Below are 19,197 nucleotides of genomic sequence, written 5' to 3'. Positions count from 1 at the left end.
GGAGAGTTGTTGCTCAGTGCACATGCCCTCGTCCCTCTCTAAGACTAACCTTCCTCAGGCTCTGCCCCCTTTTTATACTAAGGGCCATATTCCTTCGTGGGCATATTCCTTCTGGGGCCACTAGCCAGTGGCAGGTGGAGCAAGTCCCCAAAGGATTCAGGGAAATGGATGCGACTTTTGTAGGTCTGGACTGTACGGAAGTCAGAAGCTTCCTCACACACCCAACTTCATCTCTCCATCTTGGCAAGCAAGAAACATTAATTCAGTTCAAGGATTCCAACCAGGCAAGAGCACTTGAGTGGGCATGGGAAAGAGTGGTAGTGGTGGCAATACGTGGAGAGTGCTGAGGCTTCAGATAGAAAAAGCCATATTCAAGCCCGGGCCTGAGGTGATTTGTAGAATTCAGGATCTACTGAGAACTTTAAGGAGAAGACACACTTAATGTTCAGAAAGAATTCATGGCACTCCGAGTCCAGCTTCACAAAAGAACTGAGAAGACAAGCAAATCAATGAATGCTGGCCGAAGCCCACCCATCTTGCTCCTCTCACTACCCACTTCTCTCTTACAGTGCCACCTCCACCTCCTTCCTTGTTTTCTGGCTGGGAAAAACTGGCAAAACAATCTGCAGCTTAGTGCCTCCATCACAGACTTCATGCTGGAGTAGGAAGAAACGAACCATGAGGAAGAGAGGGGGTGTAGGTCAGGGTGGCAGAGAACATGCTTTGCATGCAGAAGGTTACAGGTTCAACACCTGGTATCTCCAGGAGCGGCTGGGAAACAATCTGGCCTGGGAACCCTGGAGAGCTGCAGGCAGTATCAATAAAACTGAGCTACATGGACCAGTGGTCTGACTCAGTAGTGGGTCACGTCCCAGGTTCCTATGGAATGGCAAGCTAGGGGCATCACTTGTGGTTCAATTCAGTTGCAAAGACAGCTTGTTACTTGGTTGAAGAATGTGTCCTGAACCCTCTTTTGATGGTCTTCTCCTTTACCCATCATATGCACATGCTCTCTTTAAAGGTGCTATCTGCCATTATGTCTTTTGCTATGAATATCTTTGTGGTCCCGATGCAATTTACACCGGCACAGAGAAACTGCTTGAGGATAAAGATAAAGCTGAAAAACAGAAATAAACACAAGTGTAGATTGCCGACAACTTAAAACACACACACAATCCTTTAAAAAAAACAACAACCAAAAAGTTCCTGTAAGTGAACTTTCTGTCTTTCAGGGCTCATTCAAGGTTTGCAGGGAATGTGAAAGTGCACTCTGCATTTTGGCACTGAAGTTGAATGGGTACAAGTTGAACATCCTCATGCTGTCTCTTTTCAGAGATCATCTCCAGCTACTTCAAAGCCTGGCCAACTTATGTTCCCACAAGCTAATCCTACCTTGTGCTTTCAATTTGCACTTTAAGCAACACCTTCACAGTGTGTATCTAATTAAATGAGGTCTAGATGGAAGTATTCTCTTCGTATGTGTTGCTGATAAATATTAGGCTATAAAAACACGAGGGACCTGGCTTTTATCCACTTTGCGTCAGTCTATGAGCAAGCGCATCCATCCCCCAACACATTAAGGTTTTCTCATCAGTAATTTCAAAACACAGGGAGAGTGAAGCGCCGGAACGTGTTTCTCCCCTTCGCTTCAAAGTCAAGGAGGCACTTGAGAGCTCTTTGGCAGTGAGGTGAGAAAAACGAGCTTCGTTTCTTCTGGTTCAGAGGTCTGAGAGCTCTTGAGTCCCACAAGGTGATTTGTCATACATCACGTCTTCCTTCGCTCAGCCACCGGGACCGATACGTGGTCCACCCCCTTGGGCTCTTATCGGACTGGGAAGCATGATATATTTGTGCCAACTTGGACTGAATCTTGCATTCCCAAGCCTGGTCATCAAGCTCAGTGGCAGCAGCCAAGGCCAAGAGGAAGTAGTTAGCTGCATCGTGTTCATCCTGAGGATAAAGGGGAGCAGAAAATTAGAGGGGTGAGAAACCAGTTTGATTGACTGTGGGCAGCAATGCAGGGACCAAAGCACAATGGATGCTCCCCAGATCTCTTTAAGCAAGTTGCACAGTTAGTCAGTCACCAGGGGAATACTGGCTTTGCTCTAATCGACCAACACAGATCACAATCATTATTAATTAATTTCTGCCTCCACACATCTATTTATTGTATCATTCATTATTTACCCTCTGCCATCCTCACTTGGTGTCAAAAGGCATCTAACAATAATATATTGAATATTTAATTCAGTATAAAAGCACAGCAATGCAACAAATAAAGCTGTAATTAAAAACCCTATACAAAAGCAAGAGCAGAGAAAAAGCAACACTGAAAATTAAAACAAGCGTCCCAAAGAAACACCAGCAGCAGAAAAACAAATCACTCTGTCGGGGCAATGGCTTCATCTGGTGGCGGAAGGTTAATAGGAAAGGCTAATTGGGCCTCCCTCAGAAATGAGTTCCAGAGCCTAGGTAGAGGCCCTGTCTTGCGCCCTTGCAAAACATGCCTCTGATATTGGTGTGATAGAAGGGAAGGACCTCTCCCAACTATCTTTTAAAAACCAGAGAGAACCTTGAAAATATGATTACATTTGTGCCCCAAGCAGCATTTTTTTTTTTATTATTTTTTTGAGAGAGGAACTCTTCCAGTCATAGTTACAGGTAGGTAGCCGTGTTGGTCTGTCATAGTCAAAACAAAACAAAAAATAAAAAAATTCCTTCCAGAAGCACCTTAGAGACCAACTAAGTTTGTTCTTGGTATGAGCTTTCGTGTGCATGCACACTTCTTCAGATACCAGTCTTCCAGTCATGGCACAGCTTCTAATAAGTTCAGAAACTTCAGCTGGTGCAGAATTCAGCAGCCAAGTTGCTCACCGGGTCAAGGCGGTTTGAGTTTATTTTACCGATTCTGGACCAACTACACTGGCTGCCTGTTAGCTTCTGGGCCCAATTCAAAGTGCTGGTTTTCACCTACAAAGCCTTAAGCGGTTCAGAACTGCAATACCTCAAGGACTGCCTCTCCCCATAAGGACTGACCCAGACCCTGCAATCATTATCTGAGGCCCTTATACATGTTCCTCCTCCACAAAAGGTCCAGAGGGTGGCAACATAAGAATGGGCATTTTCTGCAGTGGCTCCCCATTTGTGGGATGCTCTCCCCAGGGAGGCTCGCCTGGTGCCTTCATTACATATCTTTAGGTGCCAGCCAAAAATGTTTCACTTCAACCAGGCGTTTGGCTGATTAACTTTCTATGGCTTTTAAAATAATAATTTAATAATTTATTATTTATACCCCACCCATCTGGCTGGGTTTCCCCAGTGTGTTTGTAGGAGGGAGATTATTGGTTTGTTTTTATTTTATTATGAATTTTGTGTTCCCATTTTGTGTTTTTATGTTATGAATCACCCTGTGATCTTCAGAAGGATGGTATACAAATGTTGTTGTTCAGTCGTTCAGTTGTGTCTGACTCTTCGTGACCCCATGGACCAGAGCACGCCAGGCACGCCTATCCTTCACTGCCTCCCGCAGTTTGGCCAAACTCATGTTAGTAGCTTCGAGAACACTGTCCAACCATCTCATCCTCTGTCGTCCCCTTCTCATTGTGCCCTCCATCTTTCCCAACATCAGGGTCTTTTCCAGGGAGTCTTCTCTTCTCATTAGTTGGCCAAAGTACTGGAGCCTCAACTTCAGGATCTGTCCTTCTAGTGAGCACTCAGGGCCGATTTCCTTGAGAATGGATAGGTTTGATCTTCTTGCAGTCCATGGGACTCTCAAGAGTCTCCTCCAGTACCATAATTCAAAAGCATCAATTCTTCGGCGATCAGCCTTCTTGATGGTCCAGCTCTCACTTCCGTACATTACTACTGGGTATACAAATAGTTGGTCTCTAAGGTGCTACTGGACTATATATATATATATATATATATATATATATATATATCAACTGTGTCAGACCAACACGGCTACCTACCTGAATCTAGAACAACAACTCTGTTTCATACCTAGCCACAGAGAATGTGGTGGGATGGTCTAGATTGCCAGAGAGAGAAATTAGTGTCAAAGGGAAGTAGCAGTGCTATTGAAAAGCAAAAGTAAGGTTCAAGACTGAAGTCAGGGGATTTGGAGGTCCAGGGAACACTGAACAGGTTCTGGAACTGCAGTAAAGCAGAAGCCAGCACAGCAGAGCACGTACAGCACCACAAATGGGTGGCATTTTCTGGAACAATTCATGGCAACCGATGACTGCAGGCTCTTAGATTTTTAATGGGTTAGTGAAAGACTTCATTTAAGCGCAAGGTCAGAGAAAACTTAGCATGTGGCCTTGCCACATGTTTAGTGAGATTCATCACAGGATGTGTCTCAGGCTGCTGTCACTCACCTTTAGTTTGTGCAGGGTCAAATCTCCCAGGCGACAGTAAACCTTGGAATAATACATAGCTTCCTGAGCACCTTGCAACAATGGTGAGCGCAGAGAGAGTGTCCTCAGATAGCAGTCCTCAGCCATTTCATACATTTGCAGAAAATAGTACACTGTTGCCAGGCGGTGAAAGGCAACCACTTCTTGCAACTGATCTCCTTAAATTAGAATTAAAATTAAATAGGATTAATGATACATCCTACTAATATACAAATGAGTGCATGTTTGGTGACTTTGAGTGCTCTATGAATTGAGGGTGCTTCTCAATTTCCTACTTTCTGAATTTCTGTTCCTCCCCAAAACAACAGCAAAACAATGAGCAGTTCCTCTGACTTAATTTGCTTTGGTTGCAGTGCTGCTGCTACTGCATGATGCCATTTTCTCTGGCCTTTCAATGCACATTCCAATCCCTATGTCCTAAAAAAAAAATCTGTGTCACTGTCAATTTGATAGCATAAATTCATGTCAAACTCATCTCATGACAGGTAGGTTTCCCATCAATTAAAACTATATATATAGTTTTTCATTACACAAGATTAGAAGAGTCCATTACTTCTATGGAGAGAGGGGGGAAATTCACAGCAAAGAAGGGATGGACTGAATGGCAAGTCTTGCACTTTAACATAAATACAGAACAGACTATAAATCTAAAATTGGACGCACTATTTCTAAAAGTAATTGCAGAAAATTTCTACTGAAAATCAAAAGATAGCAGGAGCAAAACAGATTTATACATTGACAGATTTAGGGAGATCTACACTCTTCCTTAGAATGAATACACACTGCATTGTGGCCAATAGTAGCTAACCCACATTAAAAAGCTGGTTGAGTTTATGGATAATTGGCATAAAATGGTGGACTGGAACAAGTATCAGTTAGGAATTTCTAGACTACTGGCTGTAGCCACACTAATATAAAGCCAATAATGTTAACGTAACGTAAGAACATAACCGTCCTGCTGGATCAGGCCAAAGCCCATCTACTCCAGCCCTCTGTTCTCAAGGAGACCATGTCCGTCGTCTTGGTTAGATAATTTCTGGTTGAGACATTGGAAGAATTCATTTGGGGAAAGATGAACATATTTGGGAACTCTTCCTCAGTGACAGGGTCCCCAGCAATGAATGATAAAACTCCTTCTTTTCTTTCTTCAGTTCTTAAAATCAATACAGACCCACCTCCTTTGCTTCCAAACAGGTATATATCTCCAAGAGCAGCAGAAGAAGACATCTCTTACTTAGGCATTTGGTGACATTCTGTGCTCTTTTTTTTACCTTTACTATTGGTTGATTTCAGCATTTTAAATCTACCTTGGTTTTGCAATGTATCTATTTAAAATAGTTTTAGCCTGCTCTTTACTGCAGAGTGAGTTGGTGTTAAAATGTGTATTTTAATAGTGGCTTTTCCAGGAACAGCGGTCTCCCTAATTCCTGGTCCATTGCAACTTTCCCTGGGTGTTTTCCACAAGATGGCTTAGACATTACTGTGTTACGTATCCTTAGTCCTTTCCTACCTACATCCACACTGAGCCTGGTTGCCAAGGTAGCAAATTCCAAAGCCTTCTCATAATTCTGGAGTCCAAGCTGCAGCTCCGTCAGCTTGTTGAACACTCTCAACTCAGTCTGCAGCACCTTCAGCTTCCTAGCCAAAGGGACAGCTCCTCCCTGGGGGGAAAATTACACAATGTTTTCATGTCACTTCACAATTTCCTACCATGTCACACCACCACTTGAGCTGCATATTAGCCCTTTGGAGAGAAGGACACTCCAAGCAAAAGGGATATGCCATTATACCTGCCGCTTCCCACCATTCAGTACATCTAGCATTTCCCCTTATTTTACTAATAGTGTATTGATAATTTATCATAGAGCAAACAAGACATTACTCCTCCAAGTCACCCCCTATTCATCTCTACCCACCCAATATCCACTTCCACATCCTCAAAGGAGGAGAACTTGGAATACATTTAAAAATTATTAATAATATTCATTATTATTACAAGTCTTGTAGAGGAAATTAGGATGCCACATCTCTCTGTGACTGTTTCTCCTTCAAATTCTCATTTTCTAATGAGTTAAAATAAACCCAGCAAATCCCAGGCCTTGGTATTTTCTTCTCATATGATTGTTGAGTAATGTATTCTACCCTATCCCTTGTACCCCTAGAAGAAAAAGAGATTGTTACACAATGTGTGTGTTTTGTAACTCTGGAACTTTGTTCCATTGGCTGTTGTCTAGAAACTGTAAGGCAGCCTTCCACAGCTGGAGCTGATGAGAGTTACAGTGCCAAACATCTGGAGGGCACCAGAGTTAGGGTAAGTGGCCATAAGGGCTTGCCTTTAAGCTACATGTCAGCTCTGTTCAATTCAACCTTCTGCTACTACAAATGATGTAGTGTGCAAACTTTTCTTAAAATCAAATAACAATTCTCAGGATAGAAAACTCATGCAATCAAGACTACAGTTGGAATAATCAGTCTTTTATACATTCCAGGCCTTCAAAGATGCTATGAAAAATGGCCTTTAATCTAGGGAGTTCACTCCTTTGTATCTAGCCATGCTACATGCTACATTGGTGCAGCAGAATATTTCTGGCTATGTTCCCCAGCTGAAACACAATCTCCTGCTTTAAAATAAGCATCCAGAGAGAATAGCAAGACAGAATGATAATGTTTAGTAAGACAAACCAAGCCGACAGAGCCCCATTTCAAGTCCAATGAAACCAGTCAGGGAACAACAACTCTCATATGACTTCACAACTACATTTTTTCTCATGTAGAATATATTCTTGCTCATAAAGAGTCTGCAAACAGTATAGCACTATAGTTCAATAAACCTATGAACAGTCACGAGGTGTGTGAAAAATCATTTCCTTAAACTTCCTCCCTCTACTTCAATATAGGCTATCTCAATCCTTGTCAGTAATACTCAAGTGCAGTCGTGACAAGGAGATCTCCACAGATACAGACATAAGTGCCATTTTTGTGTGTGTGGTTGATACCCTGTAATAGTCCACTGCCTTTTGTCTGTTCCGGATCCCATTGAAAAAGACATCACCAGCCTCTTCATATAGTTCCATGGCCAAATGCAGCTCTTCAGATTTCAGTGACGTCTGTATGGCTGCCTGCGAAAGGGATCATGTCAGGGTAAGAGCAATGGCAGTATCATCACACAAGAAGAATGTAAGGTATGGCTAAAAGATATGACTGAACGTTATGCCCGGCCCTTCATCATTGCAGCATGTATGCAATATTCATGTTTGTTCACAATATAGTAACTACAGCAGTACCTCGGTTTCCGAATGTCTCCGTTGACAAACGTTTCAGTTTTCGAACACCATAAAGTCTTGTAAATGCTTCAGATTTTGAGCACTTTTCAGAAGTCGAACCTGCCACGCGGCTCGCTCCCGTATTGAGTTTTCTGTATTGAGTTTTCCATTTTGAGGCTTCCACATTGAGTTTTCAGTTTTTGAATGTTTCAGAACTCAAATGGTCTTCTGGTACGGATTACATTCGAAAACCAAGGTACCACTGTATATGAATGTCATTTGCTACTTACATTCAGGTGCAAACCAATTCAATATTCCTACACAACTGCCTACAAATCAGTGGGGTTGTATTGGCATGGTCAGAGTCATAAGTCTGAATTTCTATTGCAAACATAAAGTCTTCTTCTCCAAAACTGTAGTGAATTGCACTCATGATTATGAAGGAAAAAGTGATTATCACATATGCTACAATTTCAAAAAATATTGCACAAACTTCCATTGATCAGGAGGCTAATGTCCGCCTGCCTCCATTGCCTCCATAGCTCCTCCTCTTTCTCCACCTTCCTTCTGCACTGTGGAATCTATTGCTATAACACTCTTCCATTTAACCCCCTCTTCCCCTCTAGCATTCACCGCCAGCCTCCCCAGGGGGGAAACATCCAAATGTTGCAAATAAATCCATATGCTTCAAGAACATTTCTCCAATTTTAAATTATCGTGAGGGTTCACTTAATGAGCTCTTCAGTAATGGAATTTGAGAGTCTGGGCACAAATAAACCTTTTATCAGTGTGCCGCAAGTCATTGCACATTTCATACCCAAGTGAAGCTCTGAGCATATAAACCTGCATGCGAGTACAATATACAAGACTTATGCCTCTCCCTCAGCCAAGATCTATTCAGTGTCCATCAACTGACGGAAAATTTACTGCCACTGCTGACACTACTTCTATTAGACACTGACTCTGACTCAGCAATCACCATGCGCCAGACACTGTACATTAAATCAAAATAAGATAATGATTTTCCTGCAGATAGCAGTTGGCTATTTATTAGTGTTTGGAACCTCAGCTTGGCAATCTTACATCACATAGCAGTTAGTTAGACACAACCAGTCCTCTTATTTTTACTTTACCTGCAAATACATTTCCACAAGTTCATCCTCTTGCATTTGATAGTAAAGCCTTCCAGCCTGCAGCCAGGCCTGCGCTGTTTTGACCGTTTCCTCCAGGTCAATGAAGATTCTCAGACTCTGTTTGGTATAATCCAGGGCCCGTTTCACATATCTGTCAGGTTGATGGAGGCTCCATTATTGCAAAGAAAATGTGGGAGCTTGTGCATCAAGTCAAAACAAACCAATCCTTTCTGACCAGCCCTGCAAACTTTCCTTGCATCATTGTTTCCTAAGTCTGACACAAGCTGAACGATGATCCCCTTTCATTTAGTGCTAAACATGGCAGAGAAGCTCTTATAAAGCAGGTGGAACAGGCCAGGCATGTCATAATCACTTACTGTTCTAAGAACCCTACTGCATTTGGTGTAAGGAAAACCGTGGCTGCCACTGTAGTTCTGTCTTCAAGGAGTGTCCTGCCATGGAACTATGCCTTTCCTATTCCCTACAATAAAGTCCAGTTCACACTGTGCAACAGAGAGTAGCCTCTCTATGTGCAAGAATGAGTTTGAGGTTCATAATTGGAAACATATTAAGTGTACGTTTACATCACCTATGAAATCTGCCACACACACATACACCCCAATCGTGGTAAACGAGATGTTTACACATTAGTAATGGGATCAATATCACACTGCAAACACGGCAAAGAGTAGGCCATCCAGGAGATAACTGTTTGTAGTTCTGATTTTAGTTTTTTTAAAGGAAAAATAACTGCAATTCTGATGCCTTTTCATCTCAGTGGCTGCTGACTTCTCTTTTCTTTCTTTTGAAATTATTTTTTATTTGCTTTTACCAATACAAGTTTACAATCCAGCAATTTATATAATCATCTCTTGAGATTCTCTGAATCTCTTGACTGCCCCCATCCCCTACATGGTTCCTTATTACAATGTCCATAACTGCATATCAGTCCGTTCTCCAAATATCATTTTTTCTAATCATCCATCGTTACATTGCCGTGTTTCCCCGAAAATAAGACGCCTGTCTTATATTTATTTTTCCTCAAGAAAACACACTATGGCTTATTTTCAGGGAATGTCTTATTTTTATCACTTCACTGAGGAGACTTTTACTTTCACTTTCTACCAGTCACCTCCGAGCCTCCTTCCCACTGGAGGAGCCGCCCTCCAGCTGCTGCCCGTCTTCTTAACCGCTCCGTGTTGGTACACTGCATAGCCATGCCTATCCAGGGCCGTCTTAAGGGTGCTGCCGGTGGGGCTGGAGCTGTTGCCGGGAGGTGCCGCATCCAGCCTCGCCTCTTCCTTGGCGCCCTCCAGAACTGCGACTATCACTATGGCTTATTTTCGGGGTATGGCTTATATTGCGCAAATGCTTAGAAATCATGCTATAGCTTATTTTATGGGTATGTCTTATTTTTAGGGAAACACAGTACAAGTGAGTCTTGGGAGTCCAGCTAAAGTTTTAATTTGATTACAACGGTCTCCTAAATAAATTATAAATTGTTCCCATTCTTTTTCACAGTTCTTATCCTCTTGATTCCTGAGTCTCCCTGTTAGTTTTGCCATTTTGGCGTAGTCCAGCAGTTTGGCTTGCCCATTCTTCCCTAGCCAGGATTTTTTCTTCCTTCTATCCTTGGGTTAGTAACATCCATGCAGCTGTTGTCGCTTATGTGACTACTGACTTTTCAGTGGCTCCTGTTCATCAGATAAATGATTTGCTATCATTCTTCTGGGAACCTGTCATCCTCCACATCTTGCTGGACTACAACTCCCATCATGCCTGACTGATGGTCATACTGGCTGTTGATGATGAGAGCTGGAGTTCAACAGCATCTGGAAGGCCACAGATTCCCCACCTTTGGCACAGAGAGACACTATCACAGGTAGCCAGAAGCAGTCACCCCAAATCTTTTTCTTTCTTTTTTTAATCCACTGGTGGGACAGTGCCACATGGCTGAGGAACAGTGAAATTTGCAGTTATAGGTAGGTAGCTGTGTTGGTCTGCCATAGTCAAAACAAAACAAAAAATAAAAAAATCCTTCCAGTAGCACCTTAGAGACCAACAAACTTAGTTGGTCTCTAAGCTGCTACTGATTGAAATTTGCATTTGAGATGATGGATGAATAAGGCGGCAGCAGGGGGGTGGGTGAGATTTAAGAACACCCTGTCTGCTCTAGGATGCAAAAGGCAACTTCTTTTCATGAAAGCTGTTGGTCATATGTGAACTGTTTCTCTCTTTTTTCAGACAGGCAGTATTGGAATGATGTCACAATGGCCTGTCAGTCTTCAGGTGAGCAGCATCAGCATGAGGTCACAATGCCAGTTTTCCCACTTCAGAAAGCCAGTGTCAACACAGGGCCACACTGTTCTCCCTGCCTCAATGAAGCAGAGAGAGGCAGCATGTCTTATATAAACAACTATTTATCTCTTTCACTGGAAAAGCCGGAAGCAGGAAGATGTAGATACAGTCTCCTCCTCATGGAGGGGGCTCCTCTGTAACAGTATGTGGGTACAATTTCTTTTTCTTTTATCAATGTGGGCAGCAGTTTTCTGTCTGTACTGTAGACACCAGTGTCTCTCTCTCTCTCTATCTGAAATGGAGGGCGGCATGTAGTCAGAGAATTACCAGATAAGGAGTTGATGGGCAGGCATTCCTACACAGTCCTTTCCATTGTGCATCCCTTTTTCTCCAGGATAACCTGCAATCTTGAGCAAGGAGGCTTACAGTACGAACGTCCTCTTCGTACATTCCTCCCCTCTGAGCTCATTCTGACCTTTCATAGGAAGGCTAGTATCCAGATTCCTAAGCAATCATAGCCAATACTGCAAACAGAGCAGTGGTAACTTGCAAGTACACAACAGATAGCTGTATTTAAAATTAAGTGAACAATATTTATTCTCAGTAGATCCTGGGGCTAATTTACCAACTGCACCAAATGCCAAAAATATTTTCCTGGGGTATTTCATACTATTTTTTAAAATGTTCAAAGCAGTGTACACGCCCCCCCTGGGGGGCAATACAAACACATTAAAAACTATGTTTCTCAATGGATATGGATACTTTTTGAACCAAATGTATGGTTTGCTTTAAGACCCACTGTGCCATGTTTTGTGGCTGGTGTAGTTGATGCCATGTGGTCTGTACTCAACAGTGGCATTAAAAATTTCATATTTAAAATTTAATGAGTTTGCACTAAAAAAGATAAAAGTGAAAATAATTGAAGTTGTCTGACAACAAAAATCACTGAAATAAAAAACATGGTTAGAAATGCCTCATTTTTTTCCATTTTTAATGTTGTACATGGTGCTGGCTCACCTGGTTGTCTGTAGACTCTGGTAGAGGTGGCTGAGGTCCTGCAGAAGCTGCCCTTCCATTTCTTTGTCCTGGAGCTGCTGAGCTAGGAAGAGTTGGTGTTCATGGTAGATGATGCAGGCCCCAGTGTTTGGCTGCACTTTGCGATAGAAATGGCAGATGGACTCAGTGACCTGAAGTTGACCTGGGTGGTTGCAAGATTTCAACATTTAAAATTTTGGGATGTAAAAACGCATTGCAGTCAAATACAACATTCCTACAATGCACATGCTGGGGAATGCTTTGTATCACTTAGGAGAAAACTTGCTAGTTTCTGCTGAGCTGGGACAAACTTCCTTTGCATGTGACTTAATGTGGGTGTGGCCTGTTCTTGGACAGAGGAGCACATGGCCTCCATGTTCTGCTCTTCTTCTTGTTCTCCATTTTTTTGTGTTCCTAAGAGTTAGGAGAAGTGACTGCTGAGTCGCTTCCCTTATGGGATAGTTCACATAGTTATATGTTGTTATGTAAATTAAGTCTGCCTTCAGGGATCTTATTGTGAACTGGATGATTGTAAGTAAAGTACTTTTATGTTAACCTTAAGTAGTTTTATGTTAACTTTAATCAGATGCTCGTGTCTATTCTTTTAGGAGGGACATAAAAAGGGAAACCAGGAATCTTAAGTTGTGAGGCTCAGATGAGCCAGCAACAAGCTAACCACTGTGTAATTTAAAAAAGGGGGATGTTTGGAAATCTGCTAGGATATGGAACTTGCTAGCACAACTTAGGAAGGATATCATTAAATAATATACCCTCTCCTGCCTCCCTAAACATCTGCACAAAAATAAGGTCAAGGAAACAGCAAATAACACCCTCTATTTCCCCCCTCAACCCACATCCCAATAGGCTAGCTACTCACTCATAATGTTGCGTGTATTCAAGGCAACGGCCAAGGCGAGTTCATAAAACAGTTTGCTCTCATCTGTCTTATGCATCTCCACCTGGCACTGCGCCAACCACAGCAGAATCTGCACCAGCTCCACCTGTGCATCATCTCCACCCTGCAGTTCAAAATACAACCTAACAGCCTGGAGAAAATAGCATTCTGCTAGGTGGCTTGCCTGGCAAGAGACAGCCAAGCACCCAAAGTTGGATAAGGCAATGGCTTGGTTCCACCTGTTGCCAGTCTCCTGGGCTTTGTTTAAGGCCCTCAAGTAGTTCTCTGCTGACTTCTGCACCTGCCCTTCTCCTTTAAGGGCGATGGCCAGAAGGTTGTGGACAACCCCGTCTTGTGTGATGCTGTCTGTCTGTCGCAGAGAACGCAGGAGGCGCAACATGATCTCCGACGCTTTTTCTGGCTGGCTGCTCAAAGCATACACCCACCCCAAAGAAAGGGAGGACTCAAAAGCTTCCTCTTCGCCCATCACTTTGCCAAGGGCAACGGCCCTGTTTGAATAATGAACGGCTCCTTGTAACATGCCATGCTTGAGGTACATTTTGGATAACACTGCACAAAGGGCTCTCTCCATGGGCACAGCTCCGTTTTCATGGCAGAAGGCCAAGGCACAGCTCAGGTAGAGGCAAGCCAAAGCAGGGACACTACTTCTGCTTCTCCGGTCTTGGACCACCAGGAGCTTAGAAGCATTTGAAAGGATGAATCCAGCTTTCCAAATGGGTGTTGGTGCCCCTTTCACAGGGCTGGGAGGGGAAAGCCTGGCAGATGCCAAGGCAACATGCGGCAAGCACTTCTTGTCATAGAGGTAGGTCAGGAGAGGCATCAGGTCCAAAGAGGGTGCACTGGAGTCCTGGCTGGAGACACTGGAGCACAGGAACTGCAAGCGTTCGGAGAAAGGCAGGACCTCATCATACTTGCCCAGCTGCAAGAAGAGCCTGACCACAAGAAGGCAGGCCCGAGCTTCCAAAGCAATGTTGCCCATGGCGATGGCTTCTCTCAGAATGTACATCATGACCTCAAGCTCATTCTCAGAACAGAAGCAGTGTCCAGGCAGGCAGGCCAGAAGGGCCACCCCTTTCCCAAGCATGGACAAGAACTTCTGCTTCATCTTCTGCTTCAGGTAAATGGCAGCGAGGTTCGTGTGCAGCGAGGCAAGCAGCGGCAGGTCGTCAAAACCTCTGTCAATAGCACTCATGGCTTCCTCAAAATAGACTCGAGCCTGAGAGAACTTGGCCTTCTTGGTGCAGAGGCGGCCCAAGAGAAAGCATATCCGGATGTGAGCCCAAGCAAGGTGACCTCTCTTGGCCCAGTTCCTGGATGTCTCTAGGTATAGGACTAGCTCTTCCTCACTGGAGAAGCCATAGAAGGTGGAACTGAGGAAGGAAAAAGAGAGGTCATAGAGACTTTGGAAATGGGGCACATAGCCATCTTGGTTGAGAAAAGTCAAGATAGGGTCAAAAACATCAGAGTCCTCCATATGCCCAGTGTTCAGGTCAATAAAGAACTTGGGGTCATCAAGGTCATCTGGTTCTGGCAGAAGTAAGTGCTCCAGGGTAGAAGGTGAAGAGTCACCAACAGGACTGGACTTTTCAGAACCACTAGGAGTGGGCAAGCTATTGCTAGCCTGCTTCCCCCAGCTCTCAAACATCCAGCCATCCTTAAGTCCCTGAACAACTGCATCTGAAAGAGAGAGATAAGCCACAAGGAAATGCTTCCCCTCACGAAGATACATTTCAGGAAAAACAGCACCCACTTTCCCCTTAGTCCATACTCACCTGATGGCATTCTTGGGTACATTGCCACAGGTTCAAAGCCATCTGTGGGACCCAGAGAAAGGGTGGAAAATATGCAGAATGAGATCATGGGAAGCAAGAAGGCTGCACCTCAAATACTGCACTAAAACCAAAGGCTTTCACTGTCTTTGTCTCACAACACATTTAGCTTGAACTTGGGAGATGTGCTTGAAGGGGAGAAGACAGATGTAGGAGGCACTCAGAAGCACTATGACCCCTTAGGTGAAAGGAGAGCTTGTTGTCCATTCTGAATTAGAAAAGTTAATTTTCCAAAAGGAAAATGCCACCAAAATCTGGTTTTAAATTTTGATAAAAGTAGTACTATCTCTTTCATTTATATTGTTTGACCAGCTATTTAAGAATATGATGGCTCACTAATATTCAACAGTAATTAGTGATGGTGATTCAAAACATGAATGGAATGAACAGTTGGAAATGGCAAAGTTGGGAATGACAGGTAGTACAGCGTTTTGCTATTAGACAAAGATCTGTATTAGGGAAGAGTGGATACTCACCAAGCCTGTAAACAGAAGTGATGTCTGTTTGCGCCCATTCACCCAGAAGATTACTGTAATGTGTCTCATTGCCGTTGGATGGAACCTGCAGAATGGAAGCGATTTCTTCTTCACTAAAAAATACTGTATTCTTTTGCCTGTGTGGGGGTTAAACATGGGTAACAGCAAGTCAGCACTACATCCCATCCTAATCTCTCTCTTTGCCTCTGCTAAGAGACAAAAACTGGTGCCATTTCCAAGGAATGTGTAATATTTCCACTCCTTAACTATTCCTTGCAGTAAAGCTGAAGCTGAGCACCAAAGTTTTAGATGTGGTGAAGGCATTGCGTTTGAAGGAAAATCATCATCATCATTCTTTATTCGACCGTCAGTCAGAAAAGATACATTTATCCATACAGAATTAAAACATCTAAAACATCTAAAGGGACTTTAGGATAAAACATAGCCAGCACTAACATGAAGCTATACAGATAAACCCATGTCAATGCAATCAGTCTTAGTCTTACGACGCTTAAGAGCTAGAAAAAGAAATTTGGCCACCAAGGAAGCTGTTTTCCCCACAACATTATTCAACAAATATAAAACCTGTCTTTCTCTGGATAGAGAGCTAAGTTGAGATAAGAGTGGGACTATAAGATTTTGCCTGCAATCTGTATAGAAAGGGCAGCTCAAGAGAATATGTTCAGTGGACTCTACATCTCCCAGGGCACAATGACAAGTTCTCTGGGCATATGGGACTCCCCTGTACCTTCCCCACAATACCGCAGATTTGAGGACATTTAATCTAGCCGCTGTGAGGAGTCTACGGTATTCCACATAGTGGATTTCCGTGAGATAAGGAGCTGGTGTAACCTGATAGATCTGCTCCCCCAGGAACATCCCTGGTTAAGGAAAATCTACTTTGCCCAAAGTTAAGAGAGGATATCTGCATATCAGCGGGGGGAAATCTCTAGCAAGATAACTGGGGTTTCTCCACCAACTTGCTGGAAACAAGTTGTGAGACAGTGAATGAAAATGTTCCATATTATGTACAGCATAGCTAAATTAGGACTTGGGGAAACTCAGGTTCAAATTCTCACTCAGCACTGCAAGCAAGTTCATCCCTGACAGGAACCCACCATGGCATGCTTACAATGATTTTCCAAAACAGATTTTTTTTTAAACTAAAATGTTAAATGCTATTACTGCCAGCAGAACAGCACCTAAACTATGACAAATAGTATTTATTTTATTTTAAATTGGTTAATTATTGTATTGATTAAGATAACTAATGAAACATTATTCCATCAGCAGACTTATTTTGATGAAGAAAGGAAATGTAAAGTATTATCCTAGACTTAGTTATAATAAAATAACAACAACAACAGCAACAACAACAACAACAACAACAACAACAACAAATTTTTGTTTATACCCCACCCTCCCTGGCCAAGACCGGGCTCAGGGCAGCTAACACTGAATATAAATACAGTAAAAACATTAAAAACAAAACAAAACAAAAACAGTTGATTAAAATATAAGTTAGAATACAGTTTAAAATGCACCTTATTCAGAGATAAGTCTGATTATTGGTTTATGAGTTCAGTGGGGATTATTCCGAGGTGAGTGTGGGATTGCAGACTCAAGTTTCAATGTTATAGGCTGCAATCCTATACCTGAGAGTAACCCCCTTTGCACCGTTATGAAGCATGATATGTAGTTATGGCATTCATTATCCACTTACAGTAGAAGGAAAGTATCACTCCAAGGAAAAATATTTCCAGAGCATCACAAACTGAAAGTCTTGAGGAAGCTTAACAGTGACATCTTGTGGCCACCACAATTTCACATACAACTCTACATGCATACAGTGGTACCTTGACTTACGAATTACTCAACATACGAATTTTTCGACTTACGAATGAAAAAAGTGCCCGCACACCTACAAATTTTTCAACATCCGAAGGACATCCATTGGCGGTTTTAGATGGGGTTTACTCGACTTACGAATTTTAGATGCGGTTTACTCAACTTATGAATTTTCCCGAATTTTTCGTTTCCAATGCATTCCTATGGGGAAATCACTTTCTTCGACTTACGAATTTTTCAACCTATGAATGTGCATTCGGAACGGATTAAATTTGTAAGTCGAGGCACCACTGTACATATAAAGCTCAAATGTACCTGAATTGGTTAGGATATGCGCTTCATTTGTCTTCTAACTTACCTCCTGCTAGAGTAACATTTGTATGTGATACATGCAATAACTGTCAGGAGACAGCTTTTTTCAGTAGGGGCACCACAGCTTTAGAATGACTTCCCTAAGGAAGCACACTTGACATCTACTTTGGAAGCTTATATGTTGGGGGTGAGTAGAAGGTAGGTTGGGATCTACTAGTAGTTCTCTCAGGCAATTGGCACTAGATCTGCAAGGGTTTCTAGTTCCCAAATGTTCAGCTGCAGCAGCAACAACAGGTTGCTGTTTTCTACCTATATTAGGCTCCTGAAAGGAAGAAAGCTAAGCAGACATGGACTTCTGGGAAAAAGAATGATGTTTTGTTCAGTTCTCATCCTGAAAAACAAATTCCTAGGCTCAGAACATGCTCAGAGGCCTCCTGTTTGTTTTAATTCTAACTTTTGCTTGGACCATAGTTTTCAAACCCATTACTTGCAGTGATACAATACCTTAATCAGAACATCTGGACAAATCCTGCCACTAGAAATCCAGCCTCATGCTGCCACACAGGTGCTAGTTAAGCCTTCACTGAAAGTAGATGTCCCAGAGGTATTAACACTGTATAGTCCTCTGACCAGAAGATAAACTACCTGAAATTGATTGAATTGACTTTACTGTAGGAAGTGCTAATGACCAACTAAGCTTCCCCACCCTGTCATGTAAGCTGTCTGTTTTACCTGATGTAAAGCTCTGCTCTTCACATGGTGACTCCTTATCCTCATAAGCTTGCAAGTTGCACACACAGTAGTTGCTGCAATTAAAGGCTACCATCTTTCTCTATTTTGTGCTTCTCTTCTATTACCCAAAATGCACCTGACAGAAGATGATCGCTTGAGAATATTTTGGGGACCAAGACCAACTACTATATATTAGTGCAATATTCACCAAACCATAAACCACTTTTGACAGCCTTATCAAACCCTCTTTAAAAACCCAGGACTTCATGGATGGCATGCATATTTATGGTATGACAAGATAACAGTTCACAGAGTTTTAAAAAACCATATAATCAGGAAATCTTTGTACAATGTTTGGATAAGATATAAAGATTTGTTAGAAAGAAAAACACCTAGGTGGCTATCACCTTTGGAGGCAAAAGCCAAGAAAAAATTGAATATGGAAAGTAAATGGTTGAAATATGAAGATTTGCTGGAGGAAAAGGAAGACGGGTTTAAGTTAAAATCCTATGATCAGTTGAGAGATAAATTAAATGACTGGTTGCAATATCATCAGATTTTAAGCAAGATTTTAAAAAATGGTTTTGCCAGGGAAAAATCTAAGCTGGAAACAGAGTTTTTGGATACAAATAGCAAAAACCTGTCTAGAATGTATAACTTGTTGCTGGAGTGGCACACGAAAGATGAAATGGTGAAAACTGTAATGATTGATTGGGCAAAAGACTTAGGACATAATATAATGTTGGAGGATTGGGAAGGATTGTGGAAGCAAGGGATTAAGTTCACTGCATGTTATGGGTTGAAAGAAAATATGATGAAAAGGATGTATAGATGGTACTTAACACCTGTAAAACTTGCAAAAATGTATCATACATATGATAACAAATTTTGGAAATGTAAAGAGAAAGAAGGAACGTTTTATCATATGTGGTGGACT

General features: G+C 42.3%; 1 protein-coding gene across 1 annotated transcript in view; it reads right to left on the bottom strand.

Annotated features, from left to right (window-relative positions):
• Positions 1–1,391: 1,391 nt before the first annotated feature.
• The window catches only part of SH3TC2 (SH3 domain and tetratricopeptide repeats 2), a 41,235-nt gene continuing 23,429 nt past the window's right edge, over positions 1,392–19,197 (bottom strand). Inside the window, exons 10-18 of the mRNA XM_033139936.1 lie at positions 15,369–15,505; positions 14,836–14,877; positions 13,025–14,740; positions 12,130–12,310; positions 8,815–8,965; positions 7,415–7,537; positions 5,929–6,079; positions 4,380–4,576; positions 1,392–1,950 (exon numbers count right to left, since the gene is read on the bottom strand). Coding sequence (XP_032995827.1) covers positions 1,759–1,950; positions 4,380–4,576; positions 5,929–6,079; positions 7,415–7,537; positions 8,815–8,965; positions 12,130–12,310; positions 13,025–14,740; positions 14,836–14,877; positions 15,369–15,505 — 2,890 coding nt within the window. The 3' untranslated portion in view covers positions 1,392–1,758. The remainder of the gene's footprint in view (positions 1,951–4,379; positions 4,577–5,928; positions 6,080–7,414; positions 7,538–8,814; positions 8,966–12,129; positions 12,311–13,024; positions 14,741–14,835; positions 14,878–15,368; positions 15,506–19,197) is intronic.

Source organism: Lacerta agilis, chromosome 2, assembly GCF_009819535.1.
Source record: "Lacerta agilis isolate rLacAgi1 chromosome 2, rLacAgi1.pri, whole genome shotgun sequence".
In the NCBI taxonomy this organism is placed as follows: domain Eukaryota; kingdom Metazoa; phylum Chordata; class Lepidosauria; order Squamata; family Lacertidae; genus Lacerta; species Lacerta agilis.
This window is presented reverse-complemented; position numbering and strand designations above follow the sequence as displayed.